The 23,639-nt window shown below is 42.6% G+C and overlaps 1 protein-coding gene across 4 annotated transcripts in view; it reads right to left on the minus strand.

Annotated features, from left to right (window-relative positions):
- Positions 1 to 23,639, minus strand: part of EPSTI1 (epithelial stromal interaction 1) — a 100,055-nt gene that overhangs the window by 66,989 nt on the left and 9,427 nt on the right. For all 4 annotated transcript variants that reach the window (XR_011569674.1, XR_011569673.1, XM_070800026.1 and 1 more), the window contains exons 2-5: positions 13,411 to 13,469; positions 11,528 to 11,611; positions 7,549 to 7,622; positions 6,653 to 6,736 (exon numbers count right to left, since the gene is read on the minus strand). Coding sequence is in view for 2 of the 4 variants with exons in the window: in XM_070800026.1 (XP_070656127.1) it covers positions 6,653 to 6,736; positions 7,549 to 7,622; positions 11,528 to 11,611; positions 13,411 to 13,469 (301 nt within the window). In the remaining 2 variants the exon portion in view is untranslated. The remainder of the gene's footprint in view (positions 1 to 6,652; positions 6,737 to 7,548; positions 7,623 to 11,527; positions 11,612 to 13,410; positions 13,470 to 23,639) is intronic.

The raw sequence follows: 23,639 nt of genomic DNA on the forward strand, positions 1-23,639 counted from the left end.
CATAGTTTAAAGAATAGTAAGAGAGTCAAATGAGATAGGGTGCTTGTTTACAGATATAGTCAATTAGGTCAGGGCACCTTATTCAGTGCTTCCTTAGCACTATCCATGGTATTCAATACAAAGGGATTCGCATGTACTGTATCCTTTAATCCCACCAGTCCCATTATTATATTATTATACCCATTTTACAGACAGTGGCTTCCCCAATGGCTCAAGAATCTACCTGCAATGCAGGACACGTAGGAGACACAGGAGATGTGAGTTGGATGCCTGGGTCCGGAAGATCCCCTGGAGGAGGAAATGGCAACCCACTCCAGTATTCTTGCCTGGAAAACCCCATGGACAGAGGAGCCTGCTGGGCTACAGTCCATGGGTTGAAAAGAGTTGGTTGGACACGACTGAGTGACTAACACACACACACTTTATTACAGATAAGGAAAGTTAAGCATAAATAAACAAACGGCTGTGACTAACACACACACACTTTATTACAGATAAGGAAAGTTAAGCATAAATAAACAAACGGCTTACACTTTTAATCCTATACCTGCATTTCAGAGATATCATTATGTGTTAATTAATGGGGTCAATTAATGGGACCCTACTGCATTTCAACAATCAGAGGCTTAATGCCCACGCTGGGTCATGCACAAAGAAATGCATAATGTAGGAACCATATTTCTAGGAAAAACTTGAAAGTTTTGTTTTGTTCCTTGAAAGTTTTCAGAAATGGAAACTTTTCCCAATTTTTAAAAGCAGTATTGGAATAATTACCTTGATGTTGAGTTTTAACCCTAAAATTGTTCTAAATTAGCCCTTACTACTATTTGTTTCCTAGAAATAAGCAACAGGCGTGATTCCTTAAAAACATGTATGTGAATGCACCTCCGCCCCTAATACGCAGACCTTGTTTTCTATGCTAAATAGAAAATGAAGTAGTATGAAGTAGTTCCTACCTCGCTTTTAGCATTAAAACTAACTAATTATGTTTTTCAGTGTCTATAAAAATACCATGACCTCTAGGGCTCCACATAACTTCATCAGCTTTATGACTTTATAGTTTATTGGAAAGAGCAAAGAAAGGTTTCATTTGCCACTCAGATTTCTGGCTGGTTTTTTGCCCTCTCTGATGTCCTGATGCTCTAAGAAGTTGGGAGAATCGAATGAAAATATTCATAAACTATATAGCACTATATATTATTTCAAACATGTGTTGATCAAAAGCAGACTAAGATAAATCCGAGAGGTAAAGAAGGTCTTTGACATGGACTTGGAGATTTTTATTTTTTAAGTTTGTGGGCATTATGAAAGGCTGGAAAAAAAATCAAATGATTCCTTAATTCAACAATGTGATTATGAGGGGAAAGTGTGGTGGAGGTTTATTTCCATGGCACTGCATTTAGGTGAAAAGCTCACTATGACGATTCCTGAAACGTGTCTACCACGCTGAGATCCAGCGACAAAGCAAGTCCCTGCATGTGTTATGCTGTTGTTTGTTTTTTCAAGGACTTTATTTTACTGATGCACTAATATTTTGGCAATATTTTCTCTTTCATATAGACTTCCAAGAAGTGAAATTAATACACTGTATAACCACATGGATTGTATTGGCTTTCTGTTGGTGCTGTACCAACTATAAACTTAGTGGCTTAAAACAGTAAGTTTGTTAATAATCTTACAGCTCTGGAGATCAGAAGTCCAAAATGGGTCTCATGGGGCTCAAATAATATCCTGAGGTTGAGGGAAACTAGCAGATTCCAGTACCAGCTGTCACGACCACAAGGCTTTCAGGTAGCTAGCAATGAGTGCCCTCCAAAGACTACAGCTGAGTCTTTACTTCGTTCTACCCCTACGATAAGAACTCTGTTTCCAGAAATCACATCTGTTTGTACGTCCTGCTGTGCTAAGTGCCAGTCATCTATTTGGTCAGTGTAGAGTTAGGGGTTCCACATTATGGTTTTGTAGCTCCTACCTATAGGTTTAGTCTCTTATCCAGTGCCCTTCTTCTATCTTCAAGCCAACAACGGCAGGCTAAATCTTTCTCCTGCTGCATATCTTTTGGAGAAGGCAATGGCACCCCACTCCAGTACTCTTGCCTGGAAAATCCCATGGGCCGAGGAGCCTGGTGGGCTGCAGTCCACGGGGTCATGAAGAGTCGTTCACGACTGAGCAACTTCACTTTCACTTTTCACTTTCATGCATTGGAGAAGGAAATGGCAACCCACTCCAGTGTTCTTGCCTGGAGAACCCCAGGGACAGGGGAGCCTGATGGGCTGCTGTCTATGGGGTCGCACAGAGTCAGACACGACTGAAGTGACTTAGCAACAGCAGCAGCTCCATATCTTTAATGCTCTCAATTTTCTGCATCCCTCTTCCCAATTTAAGGAACCTCATGATTACACTGGAACCACCTGAATAATGTGGGCTATTCTTCCTATTTGAATGTACGTTGATTAGTAACCTAATTTCACCTGCAAACTGAATTCCTCTTTGCCACGTAACATCACATCTTCCTAAATTCTAGGGATTAGGATGTGGAAGAGCAGGGGAGGGGGCGTTATTCTGCCTGGAATCCACTTTTAAATCAGATACATAACATGCCAGATAATTCACAGAATCTTTGCGCCCCACCAGCCCTCTGAGGCTTAGTTTTAGAATGGGAGAGAGGGAGGGAGGTCTTATTTCCTTTAGGGTGAAGCAGTGGTGTGCTGATAAATTTAACAGGTAGCTCTAGCAAGGAGGGGAGGGGTGGTTGATTTGTAGCATTTACTGATTCCAGTGGTGAGAATAACCCCTCATGGTCAGTTTCAATCTACCAACATGAAGTCATCTAACTCATAAAAATGTAACAACAAGGAGGTCCCAGCACACCACTGGAAGAGCACGCATCATCAACGTCCTCTAGTATAGGGAATACAAGCTTACCTGAAGCACCCCAGTGCCCTCGCCTAAGTGCCCCTGAGCCCACAGGATTAACTCCTCCCAGATACAGGGAATGCAGTTTACGCTCCCCTCACTCACACACAGGTGGTGGCCAATCAGAAAGAGACCCGGTGTTCCTAGGTGACCCTCCTGCGTGCATGTGTGCTAAATCGCTTCAGTCACGTCTGAGTCTTTGCAACCCCATGGACTGTAGCCCACCAGGCTCCTCTGTCCATGGGATTTCCCAGGCAAGAATACTGGAGTGGGTTGCCACGCCCTCCTCCCGGGGATCTTCCCAACCCACGTCTCTTACGTCTCCTGCATTGGCAGATGGGTTCTTTACCACTAGTGCCACCTGGGAAGTCCGGTGGCCCTCCCGGGAGAGGACAAAATAAAGGTCAAGGGGGTGTTAAGACCAATGGGCCAAGCTGGAAGTCCTCGGGAGGCAACAGGCTGCTTGGATTCTCCTTGGCTTGTCGTTCCTTGGACAGCAGCCATGTGCCTGGGGAGGAGGGTGGTGTTTTGTACGCCGGTGTCCATGTGTGTGTCTGCTGTGCATTTCAAAGAATCAATGCTCCATAAGCACAGCCATTATCGCTTCCCTTGGCCATTTTCACACTGGCAATGTGAAGCACGCCATTTCGAGATGGCTAATGTCCATTTGTCTTTTATCTGACACAAGCTACTAAATAGGCTCACATTTACTATGAAAGCCACAGATTTATATACAGTAGGAAAAATTAGGTCAGGGTGGCAGTCCGAGCCAATTAGCCAGAGAAATCAGGTCTGTGGAAGGGCCAGAGTGGGCGGCCCTGTCTCTCTCAAGGCAGTTTAGATGAAGGCTCCTCAAACCAGGATGCGCACGAGAATCACCTGGGGAGCTTGTTAAAATGCCAGTTCTGTTTCAGAAGGTCTGGGGTGGGGTTTGAGATTCTGCATTTCTTTTTTTAAAATATTTATTTCTTTGGCTACATCGGGTCTTAGTTGCCGCATCAGGATCTTCATTGCAGTGAACAGCCTCTCTAGTTATGGCACCCGGGCTCAGCTGCTCTGTGGCACATGGGATCTTAGTTATCCTGTGTGCGTGCTCAGTCACTTCAGTTGGGTCCGACTGTTTGCAACCCCATGGACTGCAGCCCACCAAGGCTCCTCTGCCCATGGTATTCTTCAGGTAACAATACTGGAGTGGGTTCCCATGCCCTCCTCCACAGGATCTTCTCGACCCAGGGACTGAACCCAAGTCTCCTGCATTGCAGGCAGATTCTTTACTGCTGAGCCACCAGGAAAGCCCCTTAATTATCCTACCAGGGATCAAATCTTTGTCCTCTCCATTGCAAGGCAGATTGTTAACCACTGGACCACCAGGGAAGTTCCTGCATTTGTATAAGTGATATGCCAAGGCTGCTGGTTCAGAAACTGCGTTTGGAATGGCAAGGATCTATATACATCAACTCTCTCTTACCATCTCTTGCTGCTGCTGCTGCTGCTAAGTCGCTTCAGTCGTGTCCAACTCTGTGCGACCCCATAGACGGCAGCCCACCAGGCTCCCCTGTCCCTGGGATTCTCCAGGCAAGAACACTGGAGTGGGTTGCCATTTCTTTCTCCAATGCATGAAAGTGAAAAGTGAAAGTGAAGTCGCTCAGTTGTGTCTGACTCTTCAGGACCCCACGGACTGCAGCCCACCAGGCTCCTCCATCCATGGTATTTTCCAGGCAAGAGTACTGGAGTGGGGTGCCATTGCCTTCTCCGCACCATCTCTTACTCTGAGACAAATTTACACCAATAATCATTATAGCTGTCATTTTAGAAAAGCTGATTCAGTTCAGATTTTTGTAGTTAACGGCTGCTGTACATCCAGTGGCATGGCATAACTTAAGAAGGAGGGAATGCTGTTTTCACTCGGTGTTAATGAAAACTGTTTCGGCCACTAACATTTCTAAACAGTATATAGTACATTATTTGAACCACGAAGAAACGAGCTATAAATGACCCACAAGCCAGCCAATTATGGGTATTAAATGACCAGTAAATCACTTTTAGGATAAGAGTTCACAACACAATTCTTCAGGATCTGCAAGCCTCTTAATTAGTTCCCAGTGATTATTTGATGATTTTCTGAGTTCGACCTGAAATGCAGAAAGACTATGCTATAAAGGGAATATAAAGGGAATACCTCCTTTACAATCTTGAGACTGAAGTGTAAACCTTCCTCTGAAGGAGGAAATGGGGTGGGGGTGGGGGGGCCTTGAATGCAAAAGAGTGAAGAATAGAGAGGAAGTGAGAGAGAGAGAGAGAGGTTTTAAAAAGAATTATTTTGAGAATCTTTTTCAATGAAGGTGTAATAGCTAATGACTTGGAAGTGAATTGCTGAATCAAATTTAGTAAACAAAGTGCCTATACTCTTTTTTTGAATACCACCAGCGTTTCATTTCAATTCCTTGTGTATATGTCCAATCTTAACTCTACCCCAGAGCCTACATCTCTAGAGGATGTAGCATTTCTATATCTACACATATTCCTGGCCTTGGGAACAGAGGAGGTGGAGCTTACAGACTCATTTTACAGGAATAGTTCAGAGAGGGGTGGGGGCCTGTCCAAGGTCACACAACACAAGAGGACACCTTCCAAGAAATATACCTCTCCAGCCAGGTAAAGAGCTCCATGGCGAAAGAAGACTCACATTCTTGTGCATTCTATAAGCCATCAGCTTTGGGCTTTGTTAACTCTAACTAGTAAAGATATCTATTGCTTGGTAACCAGGTTTAAGTTTGACCAACACCCAATCTTTAAGACGGAGAAGGCAATGGCACCCCACTCCAGTACTCTTGCCTGGAAAATCCCATGGATGGAGGAGCCTGGTAGGCTGCAGTCCATGGGGTCACAAAGAGTCAGACACGACTGAGCGACTTCACTTTCACTTTTCACTTTCATGCATTGGAGAAGGAAATGGCAACCCACTCCAGTGTTCTTGCCTGGATGACCCCAGGGACGGGGGAGCCTGGTGGGCTGCCATCTATGGGGTCGCACAGAGTCAGACATGACTGAAGCGACTTAGCAGCAGCAGCAGCAGCATATCACTAATACTGAAATGCAAACGCATGCTTTTTCTTTTACCCGTGAGAAAGACATGTTCACCTATTTAACATTTAGCCTGGAAAGTTCAATATTTGTACATACACATGATGTGTACCACTGGCGGCCATCGTTACTAGTTGCTGTGCCTTCTGGCCAAACACACAGCTACTCTTTTGATCACCCACCTGAGAAGGTGAGAGAGTGTGAAGACAATGAACTCCAGATCTTGGTCTTCCCTGGTGGTCCCATGGTTAAAACTCCATGCTTCTAATGGAGGGGGCATGAGTGTGATTCCTGATTGGACAACTAAGATCTCATATGCCATGCGGTATGGCCGATAAAGAAAATAAAATTACTTAAAAAAAAATAACACTAGCTCTGAGACCAGTCAGTCTGGATTTGAATCCTACTTCTTCTATTTACTGGCTGTGAGTCCTTGGGCGAGTCCTCTGATCCTCTGTCCATGGGGTCACAGAGAGTCGGACATGACTGAGTGACTGAATTGTCAGTTCCATTTGCAAACTTGGACAACAAGAATATTATATACTTCACAGGCTCTTGTGAGGATTAAACACTTTGTATATGAACAATGTGGGAACCTGGCACATCAGAAGCTCTAGGTAAATGTTAGCTTACCATCTTCTCCAGTTCTTACCTTCTCTCTCTGAGCTGCCCTCATTTTTTGGATTTCAGCTTCTTCAGCTTCCTTCTTGATTCTTACACATTCTTCTTTTTTTAGCTAAATTGTATTGAGAGTACAGAGGACAAAAAGCAGTTACTATTTTTCCACCTGAACCCCTGGAACACAAAATTATGATGAAAGGCAAATTACAGTATTGTTTGTGCTATAGCACACCATGATTATAGGTTGGTTCTGCAGGCTACTTAGATCACAAAAAATGGTCAAGCTATATCTGCTGTCCATGAAATTTCTCTGTGTTTCTACCTTGATATCTGTTTCACTGTCTTCCCTGGCCCCAAACCACCCCTACCACCAGCCCAGGTTAGGGAGAAGAAAGGGCAGATAATTTTTCCTTAGTATTTAACTCAGACTTCAGGGACTTCCTTGGCAGTCCAGTGGTTAAGAGCCTGCCTTGCGGTGCAAGGGACACAGGTTCAATCCCTGGTTGGAACTGCATGATACAACCAAAAACCAAAAAAAACACCTGAGTTCCTTGTTAAAAAAAAAAAAAAAAAAATCATTGTTTTTTTTCGTACTACTTCCATGCTTTCATGATGGGAATGTAGTAAACAAGTCTGTGCTCCTGGAATCAAATATTCAAACCATAGTAGAGACTTAAACTGGGGTTGGGGTGGGAGAAATTCCCTTACCAAGGTCCCACTGACTGATACACAGCTTGGGTGAGAATTCACAGTATTTATCCCTTCACGTCTCACATCTCGATTTTTTGATTTTTGAGATTTTCTTTTGCAATTTGTTTCAAGGTTTTATGCTTTTTGGTAAAGTTACTATGTTATTTCATGGTTATTTTCAAAGTGCTGGTGCTCTAATTTCTTGCCAAATTTAAGCTAAAAGAGATGGATTCTGACCTTCTTCTGGTATTTAGATTGTATCAGTTGAAGCTGTTGTCTCTGCCTGACTTCAGCCTCTGATTGGCTTCCCCCTAAGGAAAAAAGTCACAAAGGTGAAACGTGAATGTTAAACTGAAATGTCAGCCATCAAAGACTAATTAAATACATGATAAGTCTACACCACGTGTTTCTTTAACATTTTCATACCACTGGAAACAAGGGGCTAACTGAAATTGAGTCCCCCTCAAACCTAGTTCCTCTGCTGAGTTTATGATTAACCTCTTCATCCAAAACATTATTCCCTTTTTTGTCTAACACCTGTTCTCCTCATGCTTAAGGAATCTCAAAAAAAAAGTGGGAAATTGTAACTGGGAAAGACCCTTCAGGAAGACCCCAGGATAGAACCTTCTCTCATATCCTCATATCCTCTACTTTAGCTCCTCTCTGAAGTACCTAGATAATATAGTATCTGATGTACATTTTCCTGAGTTGTTTTATAGATGCTAAAAATGGAAGAAGTTAACTCTGTGATTACAGCATGTAGCCCCCAAGCCCACTGGAGCCTAAGGATTGATAATGTTAACCCCTGTGATACAGTCCTAGGATCTCACCATCAACCAGTCAGAATTGTGCACAATCCGATCATATACTCTGTGACTCCCCTCCCTCACCTGGCCTTTAGAAATGCTTTCTTGAAACCCATCAGGGAGTTCAAGTTTTCTAAGCACTATTTGTCTCCAACTCCTTGGCTGATGCCTTACAATAAACACTGCACTTGACCTCACAAAGCTGTGTCAGTAGACTAGCTTTACTGCACAGGGGCAAGCAGACCCAAATTTGATTCGGTAACTTAACCAATTTTTTCAAGTGAGACATTAAACATCAGTAATTGCATAAAAGAAAGATAAGGCCACATTCCCCCAGTAAAAGGACAATGCTATGAGGGTTTTTTCAATCATGTAGGTATTCAAGTTTTTACATAGACTGAAATCACACGTGAAGGTCCATGCTAAATAAGAAATAGTGCTTTGGAAATTCTAGAACACTCTTCCTGCTAGAGTATGACCATTTCTTAACCTAATAAAGATGATAATCAATGATGTTTCCAATGTTTTTCTTCTATTGATTCTACTGCCCTGTATTCAAGTAGCAAAGCTCGGGAAACCCTGAGAGGTCTTGCCATGAGACAAGTATACAGTCTTTATAACCCAATTTTTAAGTACAGTGGGAATATTCTAGGTAAAATTAATGGTCAATCCATATTATTTATTGTTCTTTCTTTAGGTATTCAAGAGAAAAAATATGGATGTTAGATTATTCATCTGCTCTCTCTTAAACCTATAACAACCAGGGGCCAGAAATCCTTGCAGCTTGACAATCATCTAAAAATTACTGTTTAGGGAGTTCTCAGTGTTTATGCAAGCTTGGCGTGCATATTTTAAAGATTCCTTTGAAATAATTCTCTGGTGCTTTGGTCACTAAAAGTGTCAGTTCTATGAAAGATTCACCTACACAGAAGATGCATTAAAACAATTTGCATTCATCATAGTTTTTATAATTGAACAGTTAAAGACACCATAGAGACTTCTGAGTCCCAAAAGACGTATAATACCTGTTTGGTCCTGGCCCTAAGGAAAGAAACAGTGAGGCCTATTGAAGCTTTTATCTAATGTTACAGCTAATTTTAGTATCTCCTAGAACCATTCCAACATTTTAAGGGGTAGAGAAATAGAGGAGTTGAGAATTTTAAAAATGGAGAAAATCAGATGTCTAAGCATTTACAGGTTTTCCTTTAAAACTCATCTCAAAGTTTAATACATCCCAGAACTCTTTTCTACTGTGCCCTCTTTCTCTTGACCATTCCTAGATACACCAAATACCAGAACTCCTGATCATTTTTGCTTAAGACCCCAAGACAATAGACACCAACATCTCCAAATACCCAAGGCAAGTGCTTAGCTCCCTAAGCAGGATCTGCAAGGGGGTAACTTAAAACCAGTTTGGGGAACATTAATTGGCAACTACTTTCAGCCTGTAAAAGAGGTTAGCTAGGTCAAAGGGAGGTAGAAATCAGAGAAAAGATGTCTTTGTGAATTTCATCTTCTCTGAGTATGTGTTTGGGGAAGGAAGAATCTTCACATCTTCAATGTGAGTAAGAGAGATTTAATGAAAATCATTTGAAGAGCTCAAGCTGTGTCCCCAGAAGACTGAGGGACCCATGCATAGGAAAGACAGTGCCAGAAGGCACACGGCTGTCCTCAAGTGGCTACTCAGACTGGTCATCAAGAAGAAGTGGCCACAGGGCAAATGGCCTGTATTCCCAGAGTCTGTGGGAAGAGTGCACAAGTGTTTCCCACACTCCCAGTCTGGCTGTCATGAAAGAGAATGCCAATCTAAAGCCACTTTAAAAGGGACTTGCCCCTGTGGACAACTCCATAGGCACAATGGAGCTCTACAAAGGTAGTCTAGCTACCAGGAGCCAACAGCAGAAAAGTATCATCTACATCAGGGAAAGCCAGGCGAGAGATGGACGGCGAGCAAAAGGGGTCTCTGAAGAACTTCAAGGACCCCAGGGATGAGATGCACAGCAAAAACACCCCAAAACTTGAGGAAACTGGTATCGGTGCAAGAGAGACCATAATCTCTTCTTCTTCCTTTGACCCACAAGGAGGAGGAATCAACAGAGAAACCGAGGAGTCAATAGAGAAAAATTCAGCCACACTCATTTCCTTTGCCAACTTTCTATCCAAAATAGGCCCAGGATGGGAATTCCCTGGTGGTCTAGTGGTTAGGACTCTACGCTTCCACTGTAGAGGGCAGGGGTTCGATCCCCGGTGGAGATCTAGATCCCACGTGCCATGCGGCATGGCAAAAAAAGGAAAGCAGGCCCGGGCTGGAACAGGGAAGAAGCTTTAATCTCTATTAGCAATAGAGTCATGACCAGTATTTAGGGCTGAACTTTCTGAAAAGACACTGTTTTATGCCTAGAATTAGCTGGACAACTTTATTATTTGAGAAAGACCACAAAGATCTAATTTCATCCAAAGAACATAGGGGAAAAAAACAGACCCAGATAGCTAGTGTGAGGGGGCCAGTTAGGAAAGACAGAGCTATCCTCCAGGTTGTACCCCTCAAATGCAGCTTCTTCAGCATAAAGGTGACATGAGATGAACCCCATTCATGAAATACAGTGGGATGATAATGATAATGCTATTGCTTGTACACAATCACCAAATGAGCTTATTTCTACCGACATCTTGGAAAAAGTACTTCTTGCAAACTACTGTGAGAGTCAGTGGCCCCTGATTCTACCACATTTGTGCAAACTAAACCTGTGGGAACGGCGCGTCCAGCCCTTGAAGCTCCCAGCTGCTGCTGGCAGAGAGAAGACGTGAATGCTTCGCATGAGAGGACTTCCCTGGTGAGTGAGTCAAACGCCGGGCAGAAGCAGCCCATGCAATTTATCACACTGCCACATGCTCCAGAGGCCCCAAAGTCTCTATTTGCAAATGAAAACACAGATGATATTATCTCTATACCTACCCCGTGTCCCCAGCCCACTGACATCTTACGGTCAGAATTGACCCTCCAATTTTTTCTCCCATAACTAGTTAACTGCCATGATTAATATGCTTGTGATAGCACTAATCAGGATGGGAGTAAGAGCTATGACGAGGCATATGCGACGCCCTAGGTAAGATTTCTTCAGAGCTGATCAACTAAGAGGCTGTAAATTATTTGGCAATTAAGCCATCTTCTTATTCCCCCATAACTGTGGCATCATCTGTTTGCTACTTGCAGAGAGTCAGAAACAACGGTTTACCTGCATACTTCTGACTTTAAATGTATGTTTTGACTTTAAATGCATTTCATTCCAAGCAGCACAATGAGTCAATGACCTATAACGGACACTGAAAGACAGATGTGGGCAAGGTGCTAAGCAGATTGTTGGGTGGCCCTGTCCTCCTGCATTCAAGCAATTGGCTTGCTGGCTTACCTAGCGTCATGGGCGGTAGGTTAATGGACTTCTCCCTTTGTTGTTTCTTCCACCTTTCCAGCTCCTCCAGCTCTTTCGCAGCCACTAAGTCAGGTGAGAAATATGAAATCATCAATTATTAGAGTGCGAAAAGGAAACCGCTCCCTTGAGATGGACATTTAACTACATGCGGGCATGAGTGGGCGAGATATCCAGGAAAGGAAGCCACCACCCAGTCCTAACCCCTTGGGGTCACCCTAAGGCACTTTCTCTCCAAGAGCTGACACAGAAGTACAGATGTGAAAACAAGGTAAACTCCTGCTAAATAAAAAAGTTTAGTTCTTCCTCGCATCCTGGCATTTTTCAAACCCTACATCATTTAATCCTGGAGAAGGAAATAGCAACCCACTCCGGTATTCTTGCCCAGAGAATTCCATGGACAGAGGAGCCTGGCAGGCCATGGTCCATAGGGTCGCAGAGAGTTGGACACGACTGAAGTGACCAAGCGCACATCATTTAATGTTAAAAGTTTCCTATAGGGTGTATGCAAAACATTCATGCGGCAATAAGAACTTTGCACACACAGTAAACATAAGCCCCAGTAGAATTCTGATGCCTGTATCTGCTGCATTTTAAATATTCCCCAAGATCACTGTAACCGTGAGGAATGAGGGCTCTCCAATTCCTACTACCTGGGCCCACTGAGCTGAGCCTACTCCCTGTGGAGCAGTGCCCAATTCCCCAAGTATACACTGACTGGCAGCAGGGGGCGCCAGAGATACTAGTTCTGTTTTTTCCAAGGTATCTCATGAGACATGATTATTTCAAACATCCATTTATATTTTTTAATTATTAGAGGAAAAAAAAACAACTTCTGAAACATCTCAAAAACCCAGACCACACTGAAGCTTAAATTCCTGTTAACCATTTAAATAAGAAACATGTAAGATGCCAGAATCTCTGGGATTCCACTGGTCAACTGCAGGCAGTACCCACAGTCACCACGTCTGCACAATTGTGACGGTCACACTCTGCACAGACTCAGATACGCCACCCAGGAGGCTACTCGTCCAGTGGAGACCGTTAGAGAGCTGCCTTCCTGCTGTGTCCTTATGTTCATCAGTCATTACAAAATCAAATTTCCTAGGAAGATCAGGAATGGAGAGCACAAGATCTCAGTGCTAGCCCCATAGCTGACTTGAACAAGCCTCAGAAACTTCTCTGTGAATGAAATGAACTTTAGTTCTCCTCCTAACTCGAAAATATTAATGCTGTCTCTTTAAACAGCAGCCCTTATTTTACCGTAACATTAACACTACATTAATCGTGTATGTCCGCTAGGTACAAGGAGCACAAAAACAAGCAAGATGTAGCCCTGCCCTCAAAGAGCTTACAATCTAGAGAAGGAAAGTGAAGTCACCAATAAAAACAGCTGAGGTTAGACTCTGTTGGTTACAAAATTAAACGAGCACAGAAACTAAAGAAAAATTCCATTAAGAAGGAATGGAACAGATCCAGGAAAAAGATTATTTTATAATCTATTTCATGTATCGCTTGTCCCTTTCAAAAGTGTTCCTAGTCCTGTAAAGATATCTGAAGTAAGCCCAATTTTGCAGGAACTTGATAGGTCGGTTGGCAATAGGTGTGAAATTGTTTAATTGCAATAGAAACCTCAGATTTATGATTACGCAATGAGTTCTGCTATTAGCATAGAGAAAGAAATTTAGAAGCATTAACAATAAAATAGTTTTAAAAGGTATAATTAAAACTGCCAAAACTTAAAAAGGAAAAAAATGAGCTCCAGTGAGTCTATACAGATCAGAAACTAAAAATTCTTCAGACCAATGCAAGCCAATTCTACTAAGAAAATGAGCAGTATTTTGAGTGTTAAATAATATACATACTCTGTTGTATCTCATTTCTTCGTTTTTCATTTGGTGCTATCAAGGTATATGCACCTGTGCTAGAAAGAAGAGAAAAAAATCAATTACCGGGAGAAATTTTTTTTTAAATATTTATTTAGCTACATCAGAACTTAGTTGCAGCATGTGGGATCTAGTTCCTTGATCAGGGATCAAACCCAGGCTCCCTGCATTGCGAGGACAGAATCTTAGCCACTGGATCACCAGGGAAGTCCCCATGAGAAATAATTAATGCATATAAGCCACCAGATATTCTTTGTGATAATGTACTGTATTTATGATCATCGCCATCAAATAGGTACTATGAAAAATAATCATTCTCTAAAGACCCATGTTCTCCAGGAGCTTACAATCTAGTTGTCAAAGTAAAACAAGAACACATGGCCCAATATGGAAATATAGAGCAGTTGGTGAAGCCTGACAAGTGACTACTTCACCATTAGCTCTCGGTAAACCGCAGGACTCCACTGTTCCTCCCGGTGGCCCTCACGGGCACATCCACTTGAGATGACTGGCATTCTCCCATGTCACCCACACTGGGAATATAGGGCACGCTCCTTTTTCATTGCCGCAAACTGGGTGTAGGGGCCATTTCAATGCAGACACCTCTTCTTAATGACCCATTTGAGTGGCCAGATGGCCACAGTCTTGGGTTTTGGGGCTTTGACTTCCAGGCAGGGGTCCATTGGGCCCCTCATTTTACTGGGGACACAGGTTGAGCATAATCAGGAGCTCAGAGAAGCCAAGAGTCACTTCAGTTCACTGGGCACAGGATGGGCGGGTGGGGAGGGAGTGGGAATTAGGGGAAACTTCAATTAGGCAAAAATATTCAGCACTGAGATACAAGGAGTTGTTCAAACATTGTGAGCTTTTGCAGGCAGAAACTCCACTTGATTGATCTGTATATGCCCAGCCCCTGGCACAAAGTAGCTGCTTGATGAATGTGGACTGAACTGAAATGATACCACAGACCCCAGTCTGTGAGTCTGTGCTGCGGTGGCTCTTCTTTGTCATGATGCATGTAATCCCACAAAAGTATGACTATTTCATACAGCAAAAACATAACACAGCAACCGAATGCAGCACACATATGGGTACAGTGTGAGGGGAAATGTTATGGATAAATACAATCAGCTTATAAACGTCGGCCTTTAAAAAAAAAGCCCAGATACGCTTAGAAGTCTCCGTCCAACACAGACTGTACCGTTTCAAAGGACAAATTAGCAAAGATTGAACAGTAGAGGCCAAAAGTGCTGATTAACAGAACCCGTTTCTTCCTTATCTCATTATTTTCCTAGCAGTGAGCCTTCAGCCAACTTCAAACTGCGCTTTAATTTTAGACTTGTACACGGGAGGTGTGTGACCCCCTCTGCATGCAAATGTGGCTGCTGGGTGCCCAACTACCTAACGGATATCAGCAGACGTTGCCTGTGTAGCCTCACAAACGTACAACGTGATGAATACAAAATTAGGAGGCCGCCACTGGAAATTAATCCCTTGTCCATTGCATATTTTTTGTTCACCCTCAGAAAGATTTTTCACTCAAGTGGCCACCCTTGATAGAAGCTTGAGAGCTGCAGTTCATACCTGCAGACTTGAATATGATGCAACAGTGAGCCATTCTGCAGGGCCTTAAAGATGAAACATGAGGTGCTGGATTTAAATGCCAAGGAAGAAATGACTGCAGAAGCCTCAGGATCCCCTCACATGGTGGTATGGAGCTTCTCAACATACCAGGGGTTTGACTACACTGCAAATCAGTAGTTCTTAAACTTTAACATGCATCGGAATCACCTGGAGGGTTTATAAAATGTTGAGTTTCTGATTCAACCGGTATGTGGGGGATGGAGGAGCCTATAACTTGCCTTTTTAACAATTCCCAGATGATGATGATGTTCTGGACCTGGGGACCACACTTTGAGAAGCAGGGATGTAGATCAATCAAGCTGTCTTCAAATACTTGGACTAAAAGGGAATTGTGCGTGCATGCTCAGTCGCTCAGTCGTTGTCTGACTCTTTGCGACCCTATGGACTGTGGCCCACCAGGCTCCTCGCTCTCCGTGAAATTTCCCACGCAAGAATACTGGAGTGGGTTGCCATTTCATCCTCCAGGGGATCTTCCTGGCCCAGGGGTTGAAATCACGTCTCCTGAAGCTCCTGCATTGGCAGGCGGATTCTTTACCAAACTAAGCCACCTGGGAAGCCCCAAAAGGGAATTGAAGGATTCATAAATACTGATAAAGACATAGAGGTTAAATCATATGCCAAAAATCATAAGGTTTTTTTAAGCAATTGTGTTGAGACTCAAACCTAGCACTTTTGACTTAAACCAGGGGGGTGTCTGGAGGTAAACATTCATCTCAAAGTAGAAAACATCAAATATGACTGTCCTTAACTTTGGCCTCTTGATAGACTTCCAAACAAAGGAAGTAAATGTAACTCAGCACCCACTATGGTCTTGTGTGTTAGGGACTTATGAGGAGAGAGGAGAGATACCAAAAAAACAGATACAACCCCTTTAACAGAGCTTATACCTGCCAGTGCAGGAGACTTATAAGACACTCTGGTTTGATCCCTGGATCAGGAAGATCCCCTGGAGAAGGAAATGGCAGCTCACTCACTCCGGTATTCTTGCCTGGAGAATCCCAAGGACAGAGGAGCCTGGAGGGCTACAGTCCATGGGGTCATAAAGAGTTGGACACAATTGAGTAACTGAGCATGCACACTTAGGAACAATTCATGAAACCATCAGAGCAGACCACAAGGATGTTTGCTAAGAGAAGCTTTATAGAGAATTTTCCAAATTCCATGAATCTCTCTTATGAAATTTTCAGGAAAGGTTTGAAAAGAAAAAAAAACAGTTTGTAAAAGATTTTATTCTACAATATCTAATCTAATTAAGTATGACAACATTCTTGCCTGGAGAATCCCAGGGACAGGGGAGCCTAGTGGGCTGCTGTCTATGGGGTCGCACAGAGTCGGACACAACTGAAGGGACTTAGCAGCAGCATGACAACATCACATAGAATCTTTAGTCTTAGGATTAAATAAGACTACGGTCAATCTATGGCCAACATAGGTAGCTGACAAGTACCCAGACTCAGAACAGGGCCATGAGAAAAGAATTCTCTAGCCTTGAAATCCGGAGAAGGCAATGGCACCCCACTCCAGTACTCTTGCCTGGAAAATCCCATGGGCGGAGGAGCCTGGTAGGCTGCAGTCCATGGGGTCGTGAAGAGTCAGACACGACTGAGCGACTTCACTTTGACTTTTCACTTTCATGCATTGGAAAAGGAAATGGCAACCCACTCCAGTGTTCTTGCCTGGAGAATCCCAGGGACGGGGGAGCCTGGTGGGCTGCCGTCTCTGGGGTCGCACAGAGTCGGACACGACTGAAGCGACTTAGCAGCAGCAGCAGCAGCAGCCTTGAAATCAGAAGCTTTTAACTGAAAACATTTAAACATAACCCTGGGCTCAAGGACAGTGGTCCAAGTAATAAATGTTTTATGTTAAAGAATTCCTTAGCAACCTTCTTAGCAGTATTTTATTGGCTGAAAATGTCAAAGCTGAAACATAATATTCAGAAGAAAGCACTGGCCAAGTAATGAAGCCTCTATCCCTCTTCCTTCCTGTAGGAAGAGGTGCTTAAGTTTAAGGATTGACTTTTTATTTTTTAATATCCTGTGCACAGCCTAATGCCTGGGTAGACACAAATATTCATCCCTGCTCTCTTGGCTTTTCCTTGACATGAATAACAAGTATAACTTATTCATGTTTTCAGCCAATTAGTTTCCACCCACAGCAAGGGCCTCCGCTGTTTTAACCTCCATGTCATCCCTTTCAACAGCCTGACTCTCAAAGCTGCTGATGGAGACAAGCCCAACCTAACTATATTTAGTATTCCAGTCATTTTCTGATTAAGCAACATTCAAAAGCCACTGAAATAAATGTATATCTTTGAAAATGAGTTTCCTTAATTACCTCATTGAAATTTAATGAAACATCTCCATTTGTAAGATTATTCTCACTTTCCAACAGCCCACATCCATGAGATATACTAAGGGAGAACGTATAAAGATTAGCATGTGACAAGGGGAAAATGTTTTTCTGTACCATTAAAATATATATATTTAAGAACTCTTTGCCTTGTGAGCTCTCTCCTAAGCCACACCACTGTCTCTCTGGTGTACATTCTTGCATGTTTTTAATAAGGTCTCATCAATAAGCACTCTATGAAAAAAATGTTTTGTTGAAGTTATGAAGACTATCTGGGCTGGATAAAAGTATTACATAAATATATCCCCTGGTGTGTATAAACCACAGCAGATGTAATTTAAATTTCTAATTAGGAACAACACCAATTTGACTGAAAAAGGAATGTAGTCACAAGCAAAAATTCAGAAAAAGATTACATCACAAACAGATAAAGCAGAACAGTAGACACAAAGTTTACTGTCCTATAAAAAGCTGGCTTGAGGTTTTCATAGTTCAAGAAAATCTTACCTTTGGGGGACACTGAAAGAACGAAAAATTTTTTGGCTAATCAAACGTAGTGGATAGGGGTTTCCCTGGTGGCTCAGTGGTAAGTAATCCACCTGCTAATGCGGAAGACACAGCTTCGATCCCTGGTCCAGGAAGATCCCACATGCCTCAGAGCAATTAAGCCCATGAGCTGCAACTCCCGAAGCCTGTTGATCCAGAGCCCAACGAGAGAAGCCGTGACAAGAAGCCCACGCACCGCAACGAGAGAAAAAGCCTGTACAACAACGAAGACCCAGCATGGCCAAAAAGAAAGAAAGAAAACTATACAAAGGCACTGGATGTTTAATTTCTAGATATGGTTTTCCATATTGGTTTTTAAAACATGGTTTTCAGCACAGGACTCAAGCATATGTTTTTAACCAGTGTGAGTCAACTTATAGGGCACTCAGGTTTTCAAGAGTTCTTTTGTAAAGAAACCATATTCCTAAGTTAAAAAAAAAAAAAATGACAAGATCAGGCTGAGTAAATCATCCTTGATCCCTAGCCTGTCACATCAGCCCTGACCCATATTCCACATCCCTGGTGTGGAAGGACTAGTGAATTCTCTTTAGTCTCAGAGTCTGAAGAGCCCAGGACTTTGTCTGCACACCCAAGAGGCTGATGTGAGGCTGGTTAGTTCTCTCATAGCTTCTGATGGAGGGCTGAATCAATGTCCAGAAGGCTGGCGGCATAGGCACCCAGACAGAAAAGATAAGAGACCATCAGGACACCAGGGCCTTTGTTCATAATACACCTTTATGGAAAGCAGAAAGAGGGACACACACACGTATCTCCACCCAGGATCCTCATGTAGACTCATGGCTTAGTGAGAGGCCGTAAACTGATGCAAATCAGAAGAGTGCCCCCTCTGTCAGGCGGAGGCACTCCCACCTGATTAGGGCACATGACGTGGTATGTACTCCAGCTTCAGATTACTATCTTACCCAGATAATCATATAGCACAGAGCTGAAAGATGTGATGCTTCTTCACTTAAAACACACATAACACTATAGAGACTTGCCGTCTTTAAGAGACCAAAAACCATATGATGGAAGCAGAGATGAGGACCAGTTGGTAAGAATACTTAAAAATGTTTTAAGTTGCTTCCTCAGTAAAAAACTACAAGACACTCACATTTTCAGAGGACAGAGATGTCAGGTCTGGGATGTGACTGGAGCCTGCTGCTGCTGCTGCTGTTAAGTAGCTTCAGTCATGTCCAACTCTGTGCAACCCCAAAGACGGCAGCCCACCAGGCTCCCCCGTCCCTGGGATTCTCCAGGCAAGAACACTGGAGTGGGTTGCCATTTCCTTCTCCAATGCATGAAAGTGAAAAGTGAAAGTGAAGTTGCTCATTGCCTGGAGCCTACCTATAAGCAAATATTTGCCTAACAGGCTATTACTATGTCATGGATGCTGACAGAGGACAAGACTCCTGAGTCAGAGACAAAGGACTCTATTACTCATGGCACAGCATCAGCATTAGTATATTTATGTCTGGTCTCTGTCTCTCTCTTTTCAGGTTAACATGATGGATGTTGCACACACACAAAGTGTTTGCATTGCAGCTGAGGAACACTGAATTGTGGAATCCACCATTTTTAAAGAAGGTAGTAAGCAAGCCTCGGAGAAGGCAATGGCACCCCACTCCAGTACTCTTGCCTGGAAAATCCCATGGACAGAGGAACCTGGTGGGCTGCAGTCCATGGGGCCGCTAAGAGTCGGACACGACTAAGCGACTTCCCCTTCACTTTTCACTTTCCACTTTCATGCATTGGAGAAGGAAATGGCAACCCACTCCAGTGTTCTTGCCTGGAGAGTCCCAGGGACGGGGGAGCCTGGTGAGCTGCCGTCTATGGGGTTGCACAGAGTCGGACACGACTGAAGTGACTTAGCAGACTTAGCAGTCATATCTTAAGTCCAATTTTATATGCTGCTTTCACTTGTAAGTGGTTTTTCCGATTAAGCACATAAGAAGCTTAATATTAAATGGTTACATAATATTTCACAACATCGATGCATCATTGATATAACCACTCACTTAACCATTTCAGTTATTTCAACTGTTCACTATTATAATCCTGCAGAATGTACAAGGCATAAAACAAAGATTGCACAGAACATCATCCAGAAGAAAACCCTTAATAGTTCTCTAAAATCAATACTCTGAACAGTAATGTGGACTACATTAAAATTTTTCTTCCTTAGATATCCCATTTGCATTTTGAGAAGTTCCTGCAATAGTTTGATCATATGATTGATTTCTGCTCATATGCTTGACTCTCCTTAATGCCTAAACCAGACAATATGCTGGCCTACCTACCCATTCATTCTCACCACCTCCTTCCTAAAAGCATTCCTGTATTATTCAGGTTAATAATGTGTCCAGTAAAGACTATAGTCTCCAGCCTTCTTTATAGTCAAACATGATGTGTGATTGTTTAGCAAACTGAGATATAAGGGAAGCCATTGAGAAGGATTTCTAGGAAAGCTCCATTAAGTGAAGACAGATGGACAGGAAAGGTATTTTGTTGCCTTCCCCCCTTCCTGGATGGTTGAAGTGGTAGCCGGTGCTCAGGCAACCATCTTGGTCAGTGAGGCAACGTGGATATAGACGACATACCTCAGAAATAGCAGAGCAGAAAGAAGTGATCTGGTGCCCTGTAACTGTAAAACCACCACACTAGTGGTAATCCATTGCCAAATTGCCCGGCTTTGAACCCTAATTCTGTTACTTCCTAGCTATAACTTTGAGCAAATTGCCTAGTTTTTCTATTATTTCACCTGTAAAATGGGGATAACAAGTGTCCATCACTTAGAGTATAAAGTGTTTAGAATAAAGCTAGGAAATAACAAAAGTTCTATTAAGGTTGCCTATTATTTGTACTATTATCAGCCCTAGACTACTCACCTTCAGAATTATTCTATAGGAGAGAAACAAAGCCATCAATGCTTCAGATACCTGTTTAGAGATATCTATTTTATTATATGCAATCATAATAATTATATATAAGACATTATTTTTCTCACCTTCAATTGGCAGTAGAAATTGAAGGGCATAATGGCTCTAAGACTTTCTACTTGGTGTAAAAAGTGAAAAAGCACAACCTACATTAAAGAGGTCCTTACATCAACAGCTTGTTTATTTCTGAGGTTCTGAATGGCAAGGGATTTTTCCTTTCTATATTAGTTTAGTAATGTTCAGTTTTTTATTCTGGGGTTGAGGGGGGTGGTACTTTTTTTTCTGGCTATACCACATAGCTTGTGGGATCTGAGTTCCCAGATCAGGAACTGAACCTGGGACACAGCAGTGAAAGTGCTCAGTCCTCACCACTGGACTGTCAGGGAATTCCTGATGTAGTTTAGATTTTTATAACAAGCAGATACAACTTTACTTTTCCAGCCATGAAAAATATATTCCAAGGATTTTTAAATGAGAAAACATTTAAATATTTCTTAAAGCAGGGGTTCAGATTTTCTTAAAATCCTAGGTAGCCCAGGATATCTGCTCTCACTGGCTCCCTAGTAAAACAAACACTGGATAATACTAGCCCATGAGTTTTAAAGATAGCAAATGGCTTCAGTTTTTGTCAGTTCAGTTCAGTCGTTCAGTCGTGTCCAACTCTTCGCAACCCCATGGACAGCAGCATGCCAGGTCTCCCTGTCCATCACCAACTCCTGGAGTTTATTCAAACTCATGTCCATTGAGTTCGTGATGCCATCCAACTATCTCATCCTCTGTCGTCCCCTTCTCCTCCTGCCTTCAATCTTGCCCAGCTTCAGGGTCTTTTCAAATGAGACAGGTCTTCACATCAGGTGGCCAAAGTATTAAGAGTTTCAGCTTCAGCATCAGTCCTTGCAATGAATATTCAGGACTGATTTCCTTTAGGATGGACTGGTTGGATCTCCTTGCTGTCCAAGGGACTCTCAAGAGTCTTCTCCAATACCACAGTTCAAAAGCATCATTTCTTTGGATCTCAGTTTTCTTTATAGTCCAACTCTCACATCCATACATGACCACTGGAAAAACCATAGCCTTGACTAGATAGACCTTTGTTGGCAAAGTAATCTCTCCATTTTTTAATATGCTGTCTATGTCAGTCATAATTTGTTTTCCAAGGAGCAAGTGTCTTTTAATTCCATGGCTGCAGTCACCATCTGCAGTGATTTTGGAGCCCAAAAAAATAAGTCTGTCACTGTTTCCACTGTTCCCCATCTATTTGCCATGAAGTGATGAGACCAGATGCCATGATCTTAGTTTTCTGAATATGGAGCTTTAAGCCAACTTTTTCACTCTCCTCTTTCATCAAGCGGCTCTTTAGTTCTTTTTCACTTTCTGCCATAGGGTGATCTCATCTGCATATCTGAGGTTATTGATATTTCTTCCAGAAATCTTGATTCCAGCTTGTGCTTCCTCCAGCCCAGCATTTCTCATGATGTACTCTGCATTTAAGTTAAATAAGCAGGGTGACAACATACAGGGTTGACGTACTCCTTTCCCGATTTGGAACCAGTCTGTTGTTCCATGTCCAGTTCTAACTGTTGCTTACTGACCTGCATACAGATTTCTCAAGAGGCAGGTCAGGTGGTCTGGTATTCCCATCTCTTTCAGAATTTTCCACAGTTTCTTGTGATCCACACAGTCAAAGGCTTTAGCATAGTCAATAAAGCAGAAATAGATGTTTTTCTGGAACTCTCTTGCTTTTTCCATGATCCAGCAGATGTTGGCAATTTGATCTCTGGTTCCTCTGCCTTTTCTAAATCCAGCTTAAACATCTGGAAGTTCATGGTTCACGTACTGTTGAAGCCTGGCTTGGAGAATTTTGAGCATTCCTTTACTAGCGTGTGAGATGAGTGCAATTGTGCAGTAGTTTGAGCATTCTTTGGCATTGCCTTTCTTTGGGATTGGAAAGAAAACTGACCTTTTCCAGTCCTGTGGCCACTGCTGAGTTTTCCAAATTTGCTGGCATATTGCGTGCAGCACTTTCACAGCATCATCTTTTAGGATTGGCAGTAGCTCAACTGCAATTCCATCACCTCCACTAGCTTTGTTCATAGTGATGCTTTCTAAGGCCCACCTGACTTTGCATTTCAGGATGTCTGGCTCTAGGTGAGTGATCACACCATCGCGATTATCTGGGTCATGAAGATTTTTTTTTTTTTTTGTATAGTTCTTCCGTGTATTCTTGCCACTTCTTCTTAATATACTCTGCTTCTGTTAGGTCCATACCATTTCTGTCCTTTATTGAGCCCATCTTTGCATGAAATGTTCCCTTGGCATCTCTAATTTTCTTGAAGAGATCTCTAGTCTTTCCCATTCTGTTGTTTTCCTCTATTTCTTTGCATTGATCGCTGAGGAAGGCTTTCTTATCTCTTCTTGCTAGTCTTTGGAACTCTGCATTCAAATGGGTATATCTTTCCTTTTCTCCTTTGCCTTTCACTTCTCTTCTTTTCACAGCTATTTGTAAGGCATCCTCAGGCAGACATTTTGCCTTTTTGCACTTCTTTTCCTTGGGGATGGTCTTGATCCCTGCCTCCTGTACAATGTCACAAACCTCCATCCATAGTTCTTCAGGCACTCTGTCTATGAGATCTAATCCCTTGAATCTTTTTGTCACTTTCACTGTATAATCATAAGGGATTTGATTTAGGTCATACCTGAATGGTCAGTTTTTGTTCCAGACTTTAATAA

The sequence above is a fragment of the Bos indicus genome, chromosome 12 (assembly GCF_029378745.1).
Source record: "Bos indicus isolate NIAB-ARS_2022 breed Sahiwal x Tharparkar chromosome 12, NIAB-ARS_B.indTharparkar_mat_pri_1.0, whole genome shotgun sequence".
Classification (NCBI taxonomy): domain Eukaryota; kingdom Metazoa; phylum Chordata; class Mammalia; order Artiodactyla; family Bovidae; genus Bos; species Bos indicus.